This window comes from Siniperca chuatsi, linkage group LG12, assembly GCF_020085105.1.
Source record: "Siniperca chuatsi isolate FFG_IHB_CAS linkage group LG12, ASM2008510v1, whole genome shotgun sequence".
In the NCBI taxonomy this organism is placed as follows: Eukaryota; Metazoa; Chordata; class Actinopteri; order Centrarchiformes; family Sinipercidae; genus Siniperca; species Siniperca chuatsi.
This window is the reverse complement of record NC_058053.1, coordinates 4,594,093-4,611,489: the sequence shown is the minus strand read 5'-3', so window position 1 is coordinate 4,611,489 and position 17,397 is coordinate 4,594,093. Positions and strand designations below refer to the sequence as shown.

The 17,397-nt window shown below is 42.9% G+C and overlaps 1 protein-coding gene across 33 annotated transcripts in view; it reads right to left on the bottom strand.

Moving 5' to 3' along the window:
* The window catches only part of tns1b (tensin 1b), a 164,869-nt gene that overhangs the window by 9,030 nt on the left and 138,442 nt on the right, over window positions 1–17,397 (bottom strand). For 20 of the 33 annotated variants that reach the window (XR_006380254.1, XM_044217965.1, XM_044217968.1 and 17 more), the window contains 9 exons: window positions 12,716–14,230; window positions 10,965–11,045; window positions 7,799–7,992; window positions 7,565–7,703; window positions 4,425–4,520; window positions 3,964–3,990; window positions 3,352–3,535; window positions 1,966–2,981; window positions 1,462–1,548 (listed from right to left, as the gene is read on the bottom strand). Coding sequence is in view for 32 of the 33 variants with exons in the window: in XM_044217965.1 (XP_044073900.1) it covers window positions 1,462–1,548; window positions 1,966–2,981; window positions 3,352–3,535; window positions 3,964–3,990; window positions 4,425–4,520; window positions 7,565–7,703; window positions 7,799–7,992; window positions 10,965–11,045; window positions 12,716–14,230 (3,339 nt within the window). In the remaining variant the exon portion in view is untranslated. The remainder of the gene's footprint in view (window positions 1–1,461; window positions 1,549–1,965; window positions 2,982–3,351; window positions 3,536–3,963; window positions 3,991–4,424; window positions 4,521–7,564; window positions 7,704–7,798; window positions 7,993–10,964; window positions 11,046–12,715; window positions 14,231–17,397) is intronic. The other 13 variants (XM_044217993.1, XM_044217973.1, XM_044217995.1 and 10 more) reach the window with 8 other exon arrangements.

Genomic DNA, 17,397 nt, shown 5'->3' with positions numbered 1-17,397 from the left:
TGTACTGTATGAATAGCCACTACAATTTGACGTATTTTATCAGAGTTAGCTTAGATCTAAATTACATCTGCAGTCCCTTGGCAGGTCCCAGTTAAATCTTAATAATAACATACAGCACTAAAACAGGACAAGACACATGCATAGCAGTACAGTACACATGAAATCTTAGGGAAATTGGCAATGGAAAAGCCTTTTATACTATACTGACTAACTCTGAGTAACAGAATTTGGAGGTCAGAGAAAGTCAGCTTATTAAAGGATCAAGGTGAACTAAAGAAAAGGGTAGCAAAAAGTTAAAGGAACGACCGAGACCAAAGGAGTAAGTCAAGTCCTGACTCTGTTTAAAAAATTGCTGTCAGTCTATATTTCATTAAAACTACAACTTTTAACATGACACTTTGTTTTAGACACTCCATTGTTCAAGTTTCAAGAGCTATAGATCAATTACTTCACTATTTATTTCAATGCCTCAGCCTGTCCACATGTGATAGTTTAAGGAAGGAAGATGGATGAGATGAGTAACACATGCAGATGTTCCCTAATTATCTACATATGATGTGTTTTTTTTTCCGACAGTGCATGGCACCAAGTACAAACTCTGTGCGCACGTGTGTGTGTGTGTGTGTGTGTGTGTGTGTGTGTGTGTGTGTGTGTGTGTGTGTGTGTGTGTGTGTGTGTGCATGTGTGTGATGTCATTGCAGTTGAGCATGTGCTTGCATTTAACATGATATAATCCAATACGGGCCATGAGCAACTGCAGATGGGGCAGCCAATAGCCACTGACCTCACAACCAAAACACACAAGCAAACACATAAGTATAGAGATGCGTATATACTGGTATGTGCATGTGTTTTTGTCTCCATGCATATTCATTATTGCGTATGTGTGTACATGCATTTATCAAAAATGATTATGTTAGGGCGTTTGTGTGAAATTTAACAACTTCAGATTTAACAAAAGCATTAAAGTTGAATAACAAGAGTTCAATCATCCCAACCACATTTTAAATGCTTCATAGGAATACTCCACCAAAAACAATGGTGGCCTAGTTCCACATTGAAAAAGAGTACCAGAACATCCATAATTCAGCAGCATAATCCATTTCTCCACTGTCCATTACTATGCTCTATATGTTGCAATCATATTTTTGCCAAAATATTGCTGAATGCACATCTTCCTTTTTTACTTCTTGCTAGCAAGGTTAGCTGCTTACCCCTGTCACTGGCAAACATAGTTGCATGCTGCAAATGTTTCAGCTCCACCTCTGAAGCGTAAAGGGGGTGAGTCTTTGATATTCAAAACATAGGTTACTGGTGGAATATTCCTTAATATAATTGTCTAAACATGTTTCCAAACTGGCACACACTGAACCGGCCAATCCCCAGCAGGCACCTGGCACCAGAAAGATGTTTAAAAACTGTCTAAAGGTCAATTAAGGGGAAAGTGTTTCAGCATCTTACCTTGCTCCCTGGAAATGTCTGGCTTATACCAGAACTTGGACGTGTCTTGGACAAACTTGACATTCAGCCTGCTCTCAGGACTTCCATCTGCAATGGAAACAAAAAGAATGTCACAGAACATCCCAGAAGTGCCCAGCATCAGTCTATATAGTCGAGATATGCTGTATTTTGCTGAAATACCTGTGAAATGGATCAGCCAAGGTACTGCAATACGTTTATTGACAATGCACACCCTAAAACTCTAATATGCACAAAACATTTTGCTGTTGAAGGGGCAGAGCTGTACTCTACATTTTAGTTTACATCTGGTTAGTATGCCAAGTTTGCCGAGCTCTAGCTGTATGTATTATTGTTATAATTAAAATGGACTAAAAGCACAACACAAGCAGAAAGGTGGCTGCCAACACACCGGGCTGTAATCCACTCTATTGCTCCAGTACCCCCTGCATCAGGCTGTTTAAGAAAGGGAGAGAAAGAAGCACTCCAGATAATGCATGTCCTTACCGGGCATATTGAACCTTGAAAAGTCAGAGAGGGTGTGGAAGTAGCTGGGAGTGCTTCCTCCACTCACTGGGGACATTATCTTCCCGTTCAGCGTGCCATAGGACAATGCTCCATTTGGTCTATCGCCACTCGACATGCGCCTCTTCTCTGGAAGCTGGGGCTGGAAACCAGGGGCTGGGCTGCCCTGCCGGAACCCTATACCAGTCCCCACATCCTGGAAGCCTGCAGGCGAGATGGGGAAGGAGGGAGTGGGTGGTCCCTGGTAGCCCGAGGAGCTGCTCTGTCGCGACAGGTTCCCGTGTCTCTCATCTGGGGTGGTGTAACCGCTGTGCATGGGGTGACGGTCCAAACTGGGGCTTCTCTGGGATACCTGTGATACGGATGGGTGTCGGCCCAAAACTGGACTTCCTTGGGGGTGTGTGAGCACGGGGCTGCTCTGCATGGGCTGGCCCAGGGACGGTTGTCTGCTGAGGACCGGGCTCCGCTGCGACCCCTGTCCCAAAGAGGCCTGTCTGCCGAGGACTGGGATGCTCTGCGCTCCGTGAGACAGACGACAACCAAGGATGGGACTGCCACTGAGACCTACCATACCCACCTCAAAGCCATTAGCTGGTGATGTTTGCTGGCCCATGATGAAACCATCCTGATTAGCATTTGAGCGCTGCTGGAGGACGGGGTTATGGGTGGAGCCAAGGATGTTGGTCCGGTGCTGTGCATGGGGACTTTCGTGGCTGAGCGTTTTCTGGGAGGGTTCTGAGGTGAGCGGGCTGGGATCTGAGGGCACATAGCTCCCTAGTAGGGTGTTGGGGCCAAGCTTGGACAGTGTAGGGGTAGTAGTGCCAAGGTAGGAAGAGATCGGAGAGCTGGAATCTAGGTAGGAAGAAGTGGGAGTATTCAGGGCTTGATATGAGGGGGTGAGAGTGGGGTAGACACTCTCTGTAGCCTGGGAGCGGAAGCCCGAATCAGTAGTGGGTTGGGACGGAGTGCTAACGCTGCTCTCTGCTAAGGGGTGATCACTGGAAGAGAATTGGAAAAGATTATTAACCAACTGTTTTTGTGCACTTCCTCAGTTGGGTAAAGTTTTCCTTTTGAAGAAGTTCAAACTGTTTATTTGGACGCATGACTTTGCAGTCTAAAAAGCATTTACCTTAGTTAATTTGTACCTATCTAAGTAGAAAATCTGAATATTTGAGTAGAAAACGTAAAAGTAAAAAATGAGCGATTGACAGGGTAAAGAAGAAGCCACCTATGGCTCCAAAAGACAACCCTATATTTGTAAACACTGTGAAACATGTACAAGTCTTATGTTTTAACACACTCACTAATATCTGGTCCAAGATCTGGCCTTAAACCAAAAAGTAAAAGAGCAGTATGTATTTCACTCACCCCAGTGAGCTCTGGATGGGGCTGCTGCTGGACAAAGGTGGGTTCAGTGTGTGGGAGGAGGGACTTGGACTTCTCTGCTGGCCTGTAGTCTCTCTTGGTGGGCTAAGGCTCTGAGGTGAAGCGGGCTGCTCGCCGCCTGCCACTGCCGACCTTGCCACAGACTCTACATAGCTTCTTGGTGCTGCTTGATGTGAGAGAAATATAGTTTCTCTATGAGCCACACATTTACTTCACTTCTGCTTTGTCTGTATTTGTTATTCCCTTTAGCTTTGTAGCATTGTAGTTGTGTTTTTAACAATCGCTGCTTGGACTGTAATTGATGTCCCATAAAACTGGCAATTTTAAGTATAATTTGTAAAAAAAAAAAAAATAATAATAATAATAATAAAATAAAATAACACCAAGCCAACAATCACTATTCATGTGAGGGTGATATAATGCACAAAGAGAGTAGTGTGACTTTTCCAGACCGGAAATGAAAACAGAAATGATTTTGCCACACATGATAAGTAGGTGGACTACAACTGAAAAACAGGTAGAGAAAAATGGGGCGGAGGAGATTAAGACGTTGAATGTCGATGGTGATCTGTGGCATTATACCAGCACTCTTACCTTCCTCACCCTCACTGCTCTCATCATCTGTGGAGCATCATTGGAGATAATCCAGAGAAACAGAATAATGTAAAGGGACAGAGGTACAGCAAGGGAGTTGGAAAGAATGTTTTTTCTGTGCTATACTCATTTAATCAGGAGTGTGTGTATCACAGGGAATGTCAAAGGAACTCAATTCATGATATTACTTGCTTGTGTTCCCATTTAGCCTTCAGTTGCACACACAAAGAGAGTGAATTTTGAGAAAGGTGGAAGGTTGACAAGCTTGTTGTGTCGGTACAGGGTTTTTGACTATATAAATTTCATTCCATTTTAAGTTACTCAGCTTATATAGTATAGTCTTGTTTTACATGTAAACAAACATTAGAAAACAATAACATTAGTTCTTGATTAGTTATCGTATCCATGTCTCAGTTGCCTGAGTGACATTCTAATTAAGTGAGTGCTACAGTACAACCAACCTGAGCCGGTTTGATTGAGGAGGATTTCTGCTGGGTTGTGGGGCTTCAATCCCAGGGCTGACAGTGGAGTCTTGGCAAGACCAGGAGGGGACCGACCTGAAAAGAATGGGACACTTATCACCACACAGCATACGTCACAGACATCTTGACAGCTGCTACCTGCTGACACAGTCTAACAATGATTTATCCCTTTTTTGAGAAAAATTACTAAATTAGAAATAGATGCCATTGTTAAAAAAACAACCAACAAAAATGTCATAATATCCATTTAATTTCCATAAGGCCTGCTGTATTCTTTGAATGACAATGATCTAGTCAGTTTAAAGTTGACCTTGCATGTTGACAATCATATACTAATATCATATTCTATTAGACAGGTAAACAACTGTCAAGAGAATACATAAATGCACATCAACACAGCTTAACACACAGGAGCAACATGTTCAGGGAGGTGCGCTCATGCTCTGATGGAGGGGCAAAACATGCATGTGACCAATCATAACAATGTGACAAACTGCCAGTGACACCACCTCACTCTACCAGCAGCAGATTAAGGTGTGTGTCAGACACAAGGTGACATCAAAGCAGAGCTGGGTCAAACTGAACTCATAAAGGACCCTCATGCTACAGGAGACAGGCATTTGTATTCCTCTGTTGTTCATCAATTTTCATTTGTGAGTTATATAGACTGTAGCTTGTTTTAGTTTTACATTCTTTCTCTTTTTAGCAATGCTAACATCCCTATATTCCTTTGAATCAAATGTTGCCACTAAGTTAATACTGTCCGTGAAAGAACAGGAACTTTGACACAGTCTCTGCTACATTAACACTGGAGGGAACGATGTGTGTCGCCACAAGCACCGTAGTCATATTTAGACCAATAATACTACTATAATAGTCTTCCTTTACAGTCCCTCCAGCGTAAACACAAATAAGCATGTGGAGGGAAATAAAACTTGTAATAAAAAAAACATATTTCTAGCACAATTAGCAAAGGACAAGACATACAGTAAATGGCTACGTAATTAAGACCGCCAGGGGAGGGCAGGCAGGGTGCTAGTTGTGGTGAAACAAGGCAGCAACAGGAGCCCAAACACAGATGACCACAGCAACACAGAGAGCAGCAGCTGCTGAGAGAGTCGAAGTTCACAATAACTGTACGTCTCTGTGCTTTACGTGTATGGGTCTACGGATGTGTGGTGGTGTGTTCATGAAAGTGGAGGTTATTTCTCGTTTTTCACATGTTGTGTCTATTTTATCAGCAAAAGACTTGCAGGTTGTTTACTTTTTCAACGAAGTGAACTGTTGGATGTCTGATGTGTGTGGGCATGTTCTACATTGTGTCTGTTTTGTTGCCGGTGCTGCTCTCGTGTGGCTCTCATGCCAAAGCGGTGCAGAACTGTGATAAGTGATATGTAAAGGGTCGCAGACAGAAGGGACGGGGATTAGGGGATAGGGAATCATTTTGGCTGACGTTGTGGGACAGTGGAACTCCGGTAGAGAGATGCACATCATCCACTTACCAAAGAATCCAAATCAATTCTTTGTTCTTGCAACCTAGATGCCACACATTTATTTGTGTACTCAAAAGGACGGTGTAATGGGAAGTAAATCTGGTGTCACATGCACTAATCAATTAGCTAACCATGCACCTTTAACAAGTTTTGCAAATAACTGCAAAACTAATCTCAGTTAACTGATGACAGTTAACTACATTTTGTGCTTAGCTGAGAAAAAGATAATCTGGTTTTGAGGTCCATTAAACACACAATGAAGGGACTCACATGTTTTCTCACAAATGCATATCTAATGCAACAATATGATCTTAATTTGTCCAAAAAGATTCAACATTCTTTGTTTATCTCAGAAAAGGTTGCTGCTTAGTGTCACTGCGTATGCAGTGTTCCCACTTTGTTGATGGAGGGATGTTACAGAGCGGGGGTTAAAAATATGGTGTGATTTTATGACTAACTTTTATGGGTGTGCCCTGGGGAAGATAGGCAACAGGACTGGATGATGTAATTGGTAGAGTTGGCAAACAACGTGTTACCTAATACATGACTCTTGTTTTAGTGTGGGGTGTATGTGGGGGGGAATGGGGAAATGGGTGTGTGTATGTCTGTTGGTTTGTCTATCTATATCTTTTCTGGACTTAGTGAATAACTTGTTTTTCTTGTAAGATCAACTTGTTTCTTCTAAACTATAAAAGACAGGCTGGATAGAAAAGAGAGATGAAGATTACATGTGATTAAGCAGCACTGGACATCAGTTACACCAAACTGACTTGGCTTTTTTTCTGTCTCGCGTTCCCTTTTTTCTTATTCTGCATCTACTGAATGATGACTTCAGACATTCTTGTGAGAAAAGAGGAATTCAGTCTTTACGAGACGTGGCCACTCAGTTATTTTGATGAGCCTACATAAGGCCAGAACGCTGCAACTTCCCACTTGTACATTGGACATTGCAGCTCATTTACAATCTGAATGAAAATGAGATGAGGTAATAGTGGGGATATTTTTTCACTACTCAGAATATACCAAATGAAGTACATGAAGAGAGAAATTACTGTAAGTACTCTGAGTGACTGCCAACAGTCTCAAAACACGATGAAGACTTTCCCTACAGTAAGTTCAGCATCACAAGTTAAAGAGTTTCGTTGATGAATCAATCATCACTACTAAATAGCTATTGCCATTTAAGAGTGAATGTAAGTTAAAGTGCTCAAATATATAATATAGTATGACCTGTTTTCTAGTACTTTAGACAAGTGTAACCATTTATGTATACATTTTAAACTACAAAAGAGAAATTTTTAAAATATCACTTTCACCGCCAGAAACATCTGGATGGTATTTCAAGAGGCAGGCTAACCCTTTTTGCCAGGTAACTGAAAAAGAAAAAAGATTCAATATGTGGTTATAAATGTTTGGAATAACTTGTCAATCTTGTATATTTGTTTTCATGGATAACCTGCTATAACCTGCAAGGACGCAAATCTTAAGACTGATCTCAAGAATAATACTGTGGTCAAATACAACTATCAGTTAGGATTTGACATAAATCGCGTTATCATTTTAAATATCTACAGTAACTATGCCTGAGCTCCACAGTGCCCTCTGTCAGCCGGAGGGGGAACTTACATAGGTTGAAGTAAGGGGTTTGCGGCGTGATGGGGAAGGCAGGGGTTTGGGGAAACACCTCACCACCAACTGTGGGTGTAGGACTGATGGGGCCACCCTCCATCTCCTCGAAGGCTTCACGGTAGCTGTGCATGTGTCTCTGGGGAGCGGAACAATTACATGATAAAACACATACACATGTCAACATGCAAAGAAAAAAGTGGGAAAACATGTTCCAAAATGTACACTTTCTACCTCCTTAGGTCGCCCCCCGGGGTTCATCGCTATGGCGTTGACAAACTCTGGAGAAACACAGCGGATGGGGGAACGAACTGGGACATCAGGAGAGGAACCGTCATCAGGACCGCTCTGGTATTGGCCGTCGCTGGTGATGCGACGGCGGGGCAGAGTTGCAGGCTCGTCCAAGGACACTGCACGGGCCTGGACACCTGAGATGACACACAAGTGAGTGTTAAAATTAAGCAAGGGCTGGTTCACTGCTGCTCCATTACACTGCTTTCCACCAGCAATTCCATCACTGTCATCAGAGGCTAATGGTTGTCAGCCATTGTGAATGCTCACTGCACAGGCCATTGTGTGCATTTTGCAGACAATCACACACTGCAAAGGATTTGCTGTGGTTCTTAAAACTTTTGAATTAAACATGCGCACACACAAGGTTATTGAAAGGTTAGCTGCTGATCAAACTGAAGCCCATTAAGTCTCAAGAATTAAACAAAACAAATTCTCCAATTCATGAATGACTGATATCCCCAACAAACCAAAACACACAAACCACTGTAAGTGTTTCAAAGTTTAGGGAAAATAAAAACTTGACCTTGGACGTATGTAACCTAAAATGATGTTCACCCCTTCTAGCATCAGCTGAAACTACAATTAGCAACTACTTTTTGGAACGCCAGGGGGAAAATGTTCTCTCACACAAATGACCAAGACTTTCTGATACACTGGTGCAAACTGTTGGTTATCTAATGCGTCAGTGTGGCCAGTTCTGGCTGAACCTCAAAGCAGCCAGTAAGCTCATTTCAGTTAATCTGGTTTGAACTGAGAGAGAGATAGAGAGAAAGCTACCAGCATAAAACAAACAGGATTTGAGTTGAGAGTTTTAAGCTAATATGCAATGCCATTGACTGGCGGGTCGAGGTAGCAAAGCATGAAATTCTGGCCAAAGCAGCAAAGCCAATGTGAAAGGCTGTCACTGGCTGCCCTGCGCTTTGGAACAAGATGAAGGTTAATGGCAGAAAGAAGGGAAATAGGTTTAAGAAACAAGTGGGGAAATTGGGGATAATAAATTCTGTGGTGTTTGTGCTCAGGCAGCTTACCCTGTTGTTTTTCTAAGTGTTACTTTCTTGATGTTTCAAATGCTGTCACTGAAACAGTTGGAAATGTTTGATGCACCTGGAGTTATCTCATTCTTTCTTTCTTAGAGCTCTCTCTCCCTTTTTCACACCTAAATGAGAAAATGTCTAAGCCACGGTGGAATGATGTCATAGAGAAACTGAAAACAAACACAAGCTGATAGTGACCTTAAAAATGTGACTGAAGGCTTTTGTCAGTTTGATGCTGACAGACCTTTCCATACATGGAAAAAACATGTAAACACACCCAACAAGCCTGACTGTTATGGAAACTGGGAAAATATTAATATCCCTCTCACTCAGCTTCACTTTAAAATGGGGAAGCAAAAACCTGGCTGAAAATCTGTGGGGAAAAGTTAGTGATAGCAGCCAAAATTTGAACAGTTAAATAGTTAGGAATGAAGTTAGCTACCATTGCCACATAAGTGAAACATCTGAGATGTTAAAAAGGATTTTCTTACCTTGACGTTACCTTCCAATTCTTCTATGTGTTTTGTATTACCATTATTAGCTTGTGGTTAATAAATCATTGTACTTCATGTGATATTTTTACATAATAGAAAGGAATAAATGATAAACAACTGCCAATCATGCCATCTGTTAAGGATGTTTGATTTATCTCCAGCTTCAAATAATTTGGTGTTGGCAGGGTGTTAAAGGGTTAAATTCTTTTTGAAATTGACAGTTTTGAAAAGCATGTAGTCAACACCCCCAAACAGAAACACACCCACCATTGCACCAAGCCTGGAAACCGAGAACCAGATGTACCCACGATGCACTGCTCTACAGTAGAGTACTGTCAAACACTGCGCTGTTGCCCTAGCGACGACTAATGGTTTCCAGCTGGGATGGCTGGAGATTCGCAAGGACTTTTCTCTCTTCTCCCATTTCTCAGCTATTTAAAATCCAGTTATCATGTGGATATGCATGGGGTTTGATTCCAAAAACATAAACTTTATAGGTGATCTTTTCGTTTTTCTTTTTTTAAGGGACGGAAAACATATGAGAATGCACAACTGAGAGAGGTTACCTAAAGTAAGAGTGAGGGGATTGCATTCCTTGCAAGGTCAGTTCAGATCAACAAGAGAATTGTATTTAATAGTATCTTTATAATCTGGTGCTTTAAAAAACACTATGAAATTTGTTTGTGAATACTACTTGTAGAATATAAACGTCACGATGACTGCAGATATGACCTCATTAGAACTTAATTCCAACTCTACAATTCCAAGATCTACTCTGTAACATTTAAATTCGACGTTCTGTTGCATCACTAAAAAGGATATTGCTGTCTGCAGTAAAGAGGTCAGACTGGCCCCTGACACCCTAGGGCCCTGAACAGAACAATTCTGTCTGCATTGTGGTCGCTGTCTCCCAGTGGACACATACGGCTTTAGTGATGTTTCCAACTAGGACTGTGGTCTCTCTCCTAGATTTGGTGTCCTTTGTCTGGCTTTGTAAATCTTTTTAAAAAAAATTGTGCGAGTGAAAAAAGCAGCCTTGAATGAGGCCAGTGTATCCTGGTCTCGGTATTGTTCCCAGAGTTTGGCAAAATGGATCTTGTGACATGCACTCTCCTGGCAAGGGACAGAGCCTCCTTTGTACTTCCCCTGTCCCGTTCTTGTGAAACTTTAACATTATCCAATTGGGTTTTTTTCTACGCCACAGTTGAGGTAAATCCCTAACCTTGAGGGAGAATACTGCAACTCAGAACAAACAGGAATGAAGGGTGAGTATGTATGCAGAGAGGAATCAATGGTTAGTTTGATGATGATGACGATGCTGCTCTGCAAACCCGATGATGACAGAGGAAAATGTGTTTTTATTTATGAAAGGGAGAAAGAGGAAATGAAACAAAAAGACAAAATGAGCAGCTGTTGGCAGTCAATTATTAAATGAAAGAAATGAAAAATCATTAAATACAAAACAAAGCCCACCACACTCAAAGGCAAAGCAGATACAGACTTGGATTGAAGGAACACTTGAAAAAAGGACCTCTCCTTTTTTTAAAGTGTTCCTTCAGACAGGATGGGAGAACCAACCCGAGAGGGAGTGAGAACGGCGGTGCTCAGACTGAGAAGAGGTAATGCTGGGGATGACACGTTGGACACGAGCCGAGTATTCTGGGTAAACAGATGAATGATGAGAGAGAGAAGAATGATGATGACAAAACTAAAAGGAAAAGGAAAACAAGCAAGATGAGGTCCTGCCTATCACAAGAACAAGAAGGTAATTTTCCATGTATATGAAAGATCAACATCAACCTATGCATGCTGATGTGCATGCTAACCTATGAATCCCACATTAAAAACCATAAGTGAAACTGTTTTGTTTTTACTGTCACCAAACAAGTCATGAAAAAGGGATGATTTCTATAATACAGGAGGTAGAAAGCAATCCAACATGGGTCTCATTTACCTCACACAAACAATACACTACATTTCCAACTCCTAAAGGTGTTAAACTAGCATTTAGTATTATGTAATGTGAACAACTGCTCCACATTTAAACGGCAGTAAAGTGAAGTGAACCGTATTGTTCATTCTATTTAACCTCTTTCTGGCATTAGTTATCTGAGGGCTCAGCTATCACACTGCTTTATGTTGACTTTGTTCCATTTCTTGCTGCTCTGCAGGATGTCTGATGTGCTTATCTAGGGACAGTAAACCTGCTGGACTGGAGAGAACACTTCCTGTTTGAGCCTGAGTGGTGGGGACTGATGAGGTGACATTCAGGAAATGAGATAAAGACAGAGCAGTACTTTCCAAGAGAGGTGTGTGTACAGTACACACACATACAGTGCTGATGGCATCAACCTTACTCTTCAGTAAATGTTCTGTCCTGTTCCTGTCCATTTTCTGGCACAAAAACAAAGATTACACAAAAGTGGTGCAATGAATAATACTTGATACTTGAATATTTGATTCAGAATTTAGCATCAGCAATGGCCATTAAACAACAGGGTAATATTGTTGTCTCTGCTGGATAATAGATTGGTTCTGGAACTAATGAACCAAATGTAGTGTTTGGGTGCTTCTTAGCAGAAGCTATAGTGAAAGGCTACAACCAAGATCCAGTTCTGCACAAAGCCTCATGGGAAAATGTTGGAGTGTGAGCTCTATAGACAATAAGTGGACTGTAAAATGACATGGCCAGCCCAACATCAGAGTTCAACTCTTCAAGCAAGAGGAGCCACACAGGCCCTAGAAAGGGATTGCATGAACTGTATGAGAAATGAGAATTAACCAGCTTCGTGACATACTAACTATGACATGACATACTGTATTTATCTGTCTCATTGTGCTATTTAAAATTAAATAGTGTGGTTACCTTCTTCTGTAAGTAAAGGCAAAGTCAAGGTGTCAGGTACATCTGTGACCTCAGCAGTCTGTCACATAGTGTTCCTAATGCAAACCTAATGAATGAAATCAAAACCTTTAACCTTTTTTCCAGCAGCAGGTTGCATCTTCAAATGTATTTTTTTAATCTCAAAGATGTACAGTGTACTCAGAATGGGGTTGAAATGAAATGGGTTGCCACAGGCATAACCAAAGCCATCCTACATAGAAGAAATGTAAGAGAGGAGTGGCACAGTCTGTGGAAATATTGGATTTTAAGGTTGGTTTGCCCAGGGCAAACATTTTATCATTCTGGGCAGACTATAGAAATCTGTGAGATCACGTAAATACATTTGAAGATGCTGCTGGATAAAAGGTCTTTTTTTTAATTGAAGGTGCTGAGGTCACAAATGAAGCTATCTATCAGGATTAAATAACTTAATGGTAGATCTTACCAGCCACTCTTTGAGCCACCAGACCTTCAACGTTGAAGACTTCATCTGGTTCACTATCTCTTGGCTGTGGTGATGCTGAGGAAGCACTAGGGCTTCTCTGGGGCTCAGAGACCTCTGCTGACTGGGACAATGTGCTTGGTGGGTAGGTGTTGATGGGCTTGAGCTGGATGTGACCAGCTACAGTGGGGGAGGCTTGTGAGGAAAGACTGGTTCCAGCCGTTTCAGATGTGTAACTCAGAGATCCCTGGACAGGTGCAGGCTCTGGTGTACTAGGCTTCCCTGGTGACATCTGAGCCGGTGACGTGTGGCTGGCCAGGCCGGACATGGGGCCAGAAAAGTGGGTATGAATGGTGGCATCGGCCTGGTAGGAGGGCCTGGCTTGGCTCTGGGAGAAGGACGGCTGGGTGGTCACTACAACACTGTTGTCTCGCAGTGGAGCACTTTGGGACTTTGGCACCAGCGATTGGCCTGGTTCCAGGTCCAACATGAGGAGATTAAGGGTTTCAATAGATTGCTCAATTTCTTGCTGGGAGGCACTGTGGCGATGAGGGAACTGTGGGAGGCTGTGGTGGCTGGGCATCACTGCTACAGAAGGAAGTGGGCTAAAAGTGAGGCCTTCAGTTACTGGCTCCTCAGGTACACCAAACTGCTGCCAAACATTGAGACCACGCTGGACGGCATCCCTGCTACTGGTGGTGCGGGTGGGAGCTTGTGGCATAGAATTTGTCTCTGCACCAAATGACTGAGAGCGGTACAAATTGCCATTCTGGGTAGGCATGTAATTAGCCGAGGATGGGGCTGAATCACTTTGTCTCAAAGTGACAGGTTTGTCGGATAGGCCAACCTGTAGCTGGACGGTTTCCAGAGGCTTTTCTGGAACGCTGCGCTCCAGATACGGCACATGGTCCTGGCCATTGATAAGTGACTCAGACTGGTAGTAAAGATCAGCTGGTGTAGCCCGACCATCTGTTGAGGAGAACGTCCCTAGACTGTCCACACTGTTGCCCTCTTGACTGGTGGGTAGCTCATCATCTAAAATGTCCGTCTCACGGTCAATGCTACTGTGCCCATTGACATGGACCTGGGCAGGCACAAGGTGAAGCATACCTCCAACAGAAGAGGTTGGAGTGGACAGGTAGCCCTGTCGATGCATGGGACCCTCCAAGCCACTCAGCAGCTGCTCCAGCTCCTGTTTCTCTTGGGGACTGATTGGTTGTTGTGCAGGTGGGGCGTGGTGATGGACTGGGGGTAGTTCCTCACCTACAGGAACTTGTGTCTGGCTCACTGTGGAAGCCTGAGGGGCTGCTGCCGCTTCATCAGTTCGGTCAGTTTTGATGGAGGCAGTAGAGTTTCCTGAGTCGCTGCTCACTGACAAGGCATGGTCAACCGCGGGCAGAGCATGTTCAACAGCAGTGGGTGGGAGGCCGTTTGCTGTGACTGTTCCTTCAACAGACTCCTTTTTGCGAACTTTGGCGTAGAGGCTGCCGTCCAGGGGTCCTTGGGTATGGATGACTTCTAAAACAAACAAGTACGAGAGAGGCTCATTAGAATCAAATTAAGCCAAATACAACAATCAACAACTATTCAGCTTTCCACAACCCTTTAATTTTCAATTGCTCAAGTGTTTTCAGAGCCATAGTACTTGCTGGCCATTACACAAATAAATGTTTAATCCTTTAAATATATTCACACGGGATTCATCAAGACATTAAGAAGCAAAGAGTGAAGCGCTATCATAGAGATAGGGTATCGGGAGATTATGCGGGCATGGCCAAAATAACTGCCGTTAAATGAAACACTGGCTCATGCCCACCTATTCTATCAGCTTCAAGAAATGAGCAGGGTCTGTGGCATGCACTGTGGAAAAAATGATGAAATCACAGGAGCCTGCCTTGCACTTTCTTAAGACAATTGGATTAATCTGTGTCACCTGATGAATACTGGCATAATAGAAGATGAATCAGTTGTTGATTTTATTTTCTTATGATCCCCACAACTGTGAACAGGATAAGCTGATGTAGAAAACAGATGGATGAATGGACATCGGAGACCTTTAATCTACCGATTTGTTAACTCACAAGCTCGGAAGGAATGCTGCTATGTAGACTGTTAACTGAACAAATATATATGCACACATACGGTACATACACACCCATGCACATGCACATTCACACATAGTCACACCCAAGTCCAATGAGGAGGAAGTAGGGTGCCCCAATCAGAAGAATTTAGTCATCACTGGAAAATCAGTCTCACTGAGTACGGAAGGCCTGGAGGCTTTTCCTGGCCTCCGAAACCCAAAGCAAAACAAAAGCTCAACATACTGAGAGTCACACTGTAAAGGCTGAAACACACACACACACACACACACACACAAGCTGAAATACACTTTTTTCCTCCCTACCACATTCTCTCATACAGCCAACAGTGCACCAGTGCAGACAGATTTATCAATATTTTCATGTGAATAAAGGCTATTAGTGATTCTGTTCTTCAAAAGTGTAAAATGACAAAAGTGTACCTCACATCTTCCACAATATTTAGAAACAGTTTGTTTGGATATGCATACTTCAGGAGGGCAAAGAGAAAAAAACAATACCTTGTCAGATAATTCCTCTTCTACTGTCCATTACAGTTCCCAAGAAGCCTCATAACCCATGATGAGGCATGTCCTGATAACCAAATCAGATTCTACAGCTGGGAAAGGAGCTGCATAAATAAGTTGCCTGTGTCTCTGAACCTTAAAGATTTCTCGATGTCAGCTTTAGTGAATACAGGGCTCTGTAATAGAGCTTGGTGGGCGTACACAAGCTGGGTACTGCAAGGTCTCCTTGGCTGGCCTGGGGCAACTTGCCAAGGAAATGGCGCACTGTAGCCACTACACTGTCAGGCTGCTGGTGGAAACAAATCTGGTGGCTCTTGGTCACAGAAAATCACATCGTATGTTTTTTACTACTAATCCGTTAATGAGTTTACTTTGATTGGTACTGTACATTGGTGGACCACATGCGGGAAAAAGAGGCTATGGTATTTCTAGCACGTCTAGTCTGATAATGGCCTGTTGCAGTAGCGCATGCCATTTAGACTATGTATCTTCAGTGTCAGTTCAACTCAGTATATCAATACTCAAGGTAGTTGTCATGATTATCATAGTCAAAACAGACCATAGCCCAAAATTATGATGCAAATGTTCAGATTTTTGGTAGCTGTTAATGTGAATTCTCCACTAAAGTCAATGTTCCCCTGAAAAGTTAGCTGCTAAGACAGGAGGTTCCAAATCAAGTCATCATAACACATTTATATAGCTCATGAAACTGCTTAAGTGTCAAGTTAAGGGCTGTGCATGCATTCCCATCCACATGAACGCACCACTTTTCATGCATCAGTCATGCCGATAAACATAGACATGTCGTGAAAGAAGAGCTCCACTAACTTTCTCCATTTCAGTACTTTTATAATCGCCGGCCCTGTAGCCAAATGTGACTCCTGCAATTAGGATGATCAGTCACACAGCTCAGCTGATTTCACATCCTGAATGACTGAACTACAACACACAAGTCACCTTAAAGTAAGTCAGAGCTTTGTCAAAGGAAATAGCAGAAACACCTCCACAGGAGGTGGTTCCCCTACCTGTGTGAGCAGTGCACGATGGTACAGTCCCAATCTAAGCTGGGAAAAGCCCTGCAGAGGAGCCCCTGGAGTGGGACATGAGGGATTACAGCAGGAGTTGGGGGAGTCTGCTTTGGCTACTGTTCCTTCTCCTCCTCCCTCTCCTGAATAGCTGTCTGGCCGTATCAGGGCAGCTACTGCTGTTGCTGGCTGCTCCGCGGCTTGCACTAGTCTAAAGGCTACCTCTGCTGTGTGTACATATGTGGGAGGTCTGTCACAACAGCCTGTTTGACGGTGTATGTGGGAGGAGGGGGGTAAGGGGCCACTGAAATCTAAAGCATAGAGTTTGATAGAATGACATAGTCTCTTTAGGTTTGGCTCTCTCACACACCTACAGTACTTCCTTGAGGTACCGTTTGTTACCAGCCCCCACTGCACAAATAAAAGGTCTTTGCTTTACTAAAATACCCTATTCCAATAACTGTGTCTACAAATTAATCCATTATATAAGACTTGTTTATGCTATAGCCAGAAAAGTGCTGAAAAACATAATAAGGCATACACTGACAATCGTAGAAATAAGTCTGTTCTATGCACACATACACATACACAGAGATGCCCCTCCTTTAGCCCACTGGTGTCGAAAACACTCATGTAATGGAAAGAGTTACTTCGTCCAACAACAGTCATTTAACAAGCTCTCTCCAAGCTAGGAAGCAGGGAGACAACTCCACCCTGCTGCAGGCAGATGGAGAAAACAGAAAAGCTTAGTGGGTGAAAAATAGAAAGATGAATACATTGGGTGGCTGCTGGTCTGATTTGTATAGAATATAAGAGGGGCTCATTGTCTTACTGGTAAAGACCAAAAATGATAGATAACGTCAGACGTGGATGATTTACAGGAGTTGTTCACTGAGTTGGAAGGATGGTTTACAAATGCAACATACAGTAATATATGCACACAAACCACACCCCTTTTAGCACAGTTTGAAAGCTCCTCAGTCTGTGGTCCAGTTCATATCGCCTAGCCATCTGTACACATTAGCATTCAGGACAGTCACTTTACTATTGCA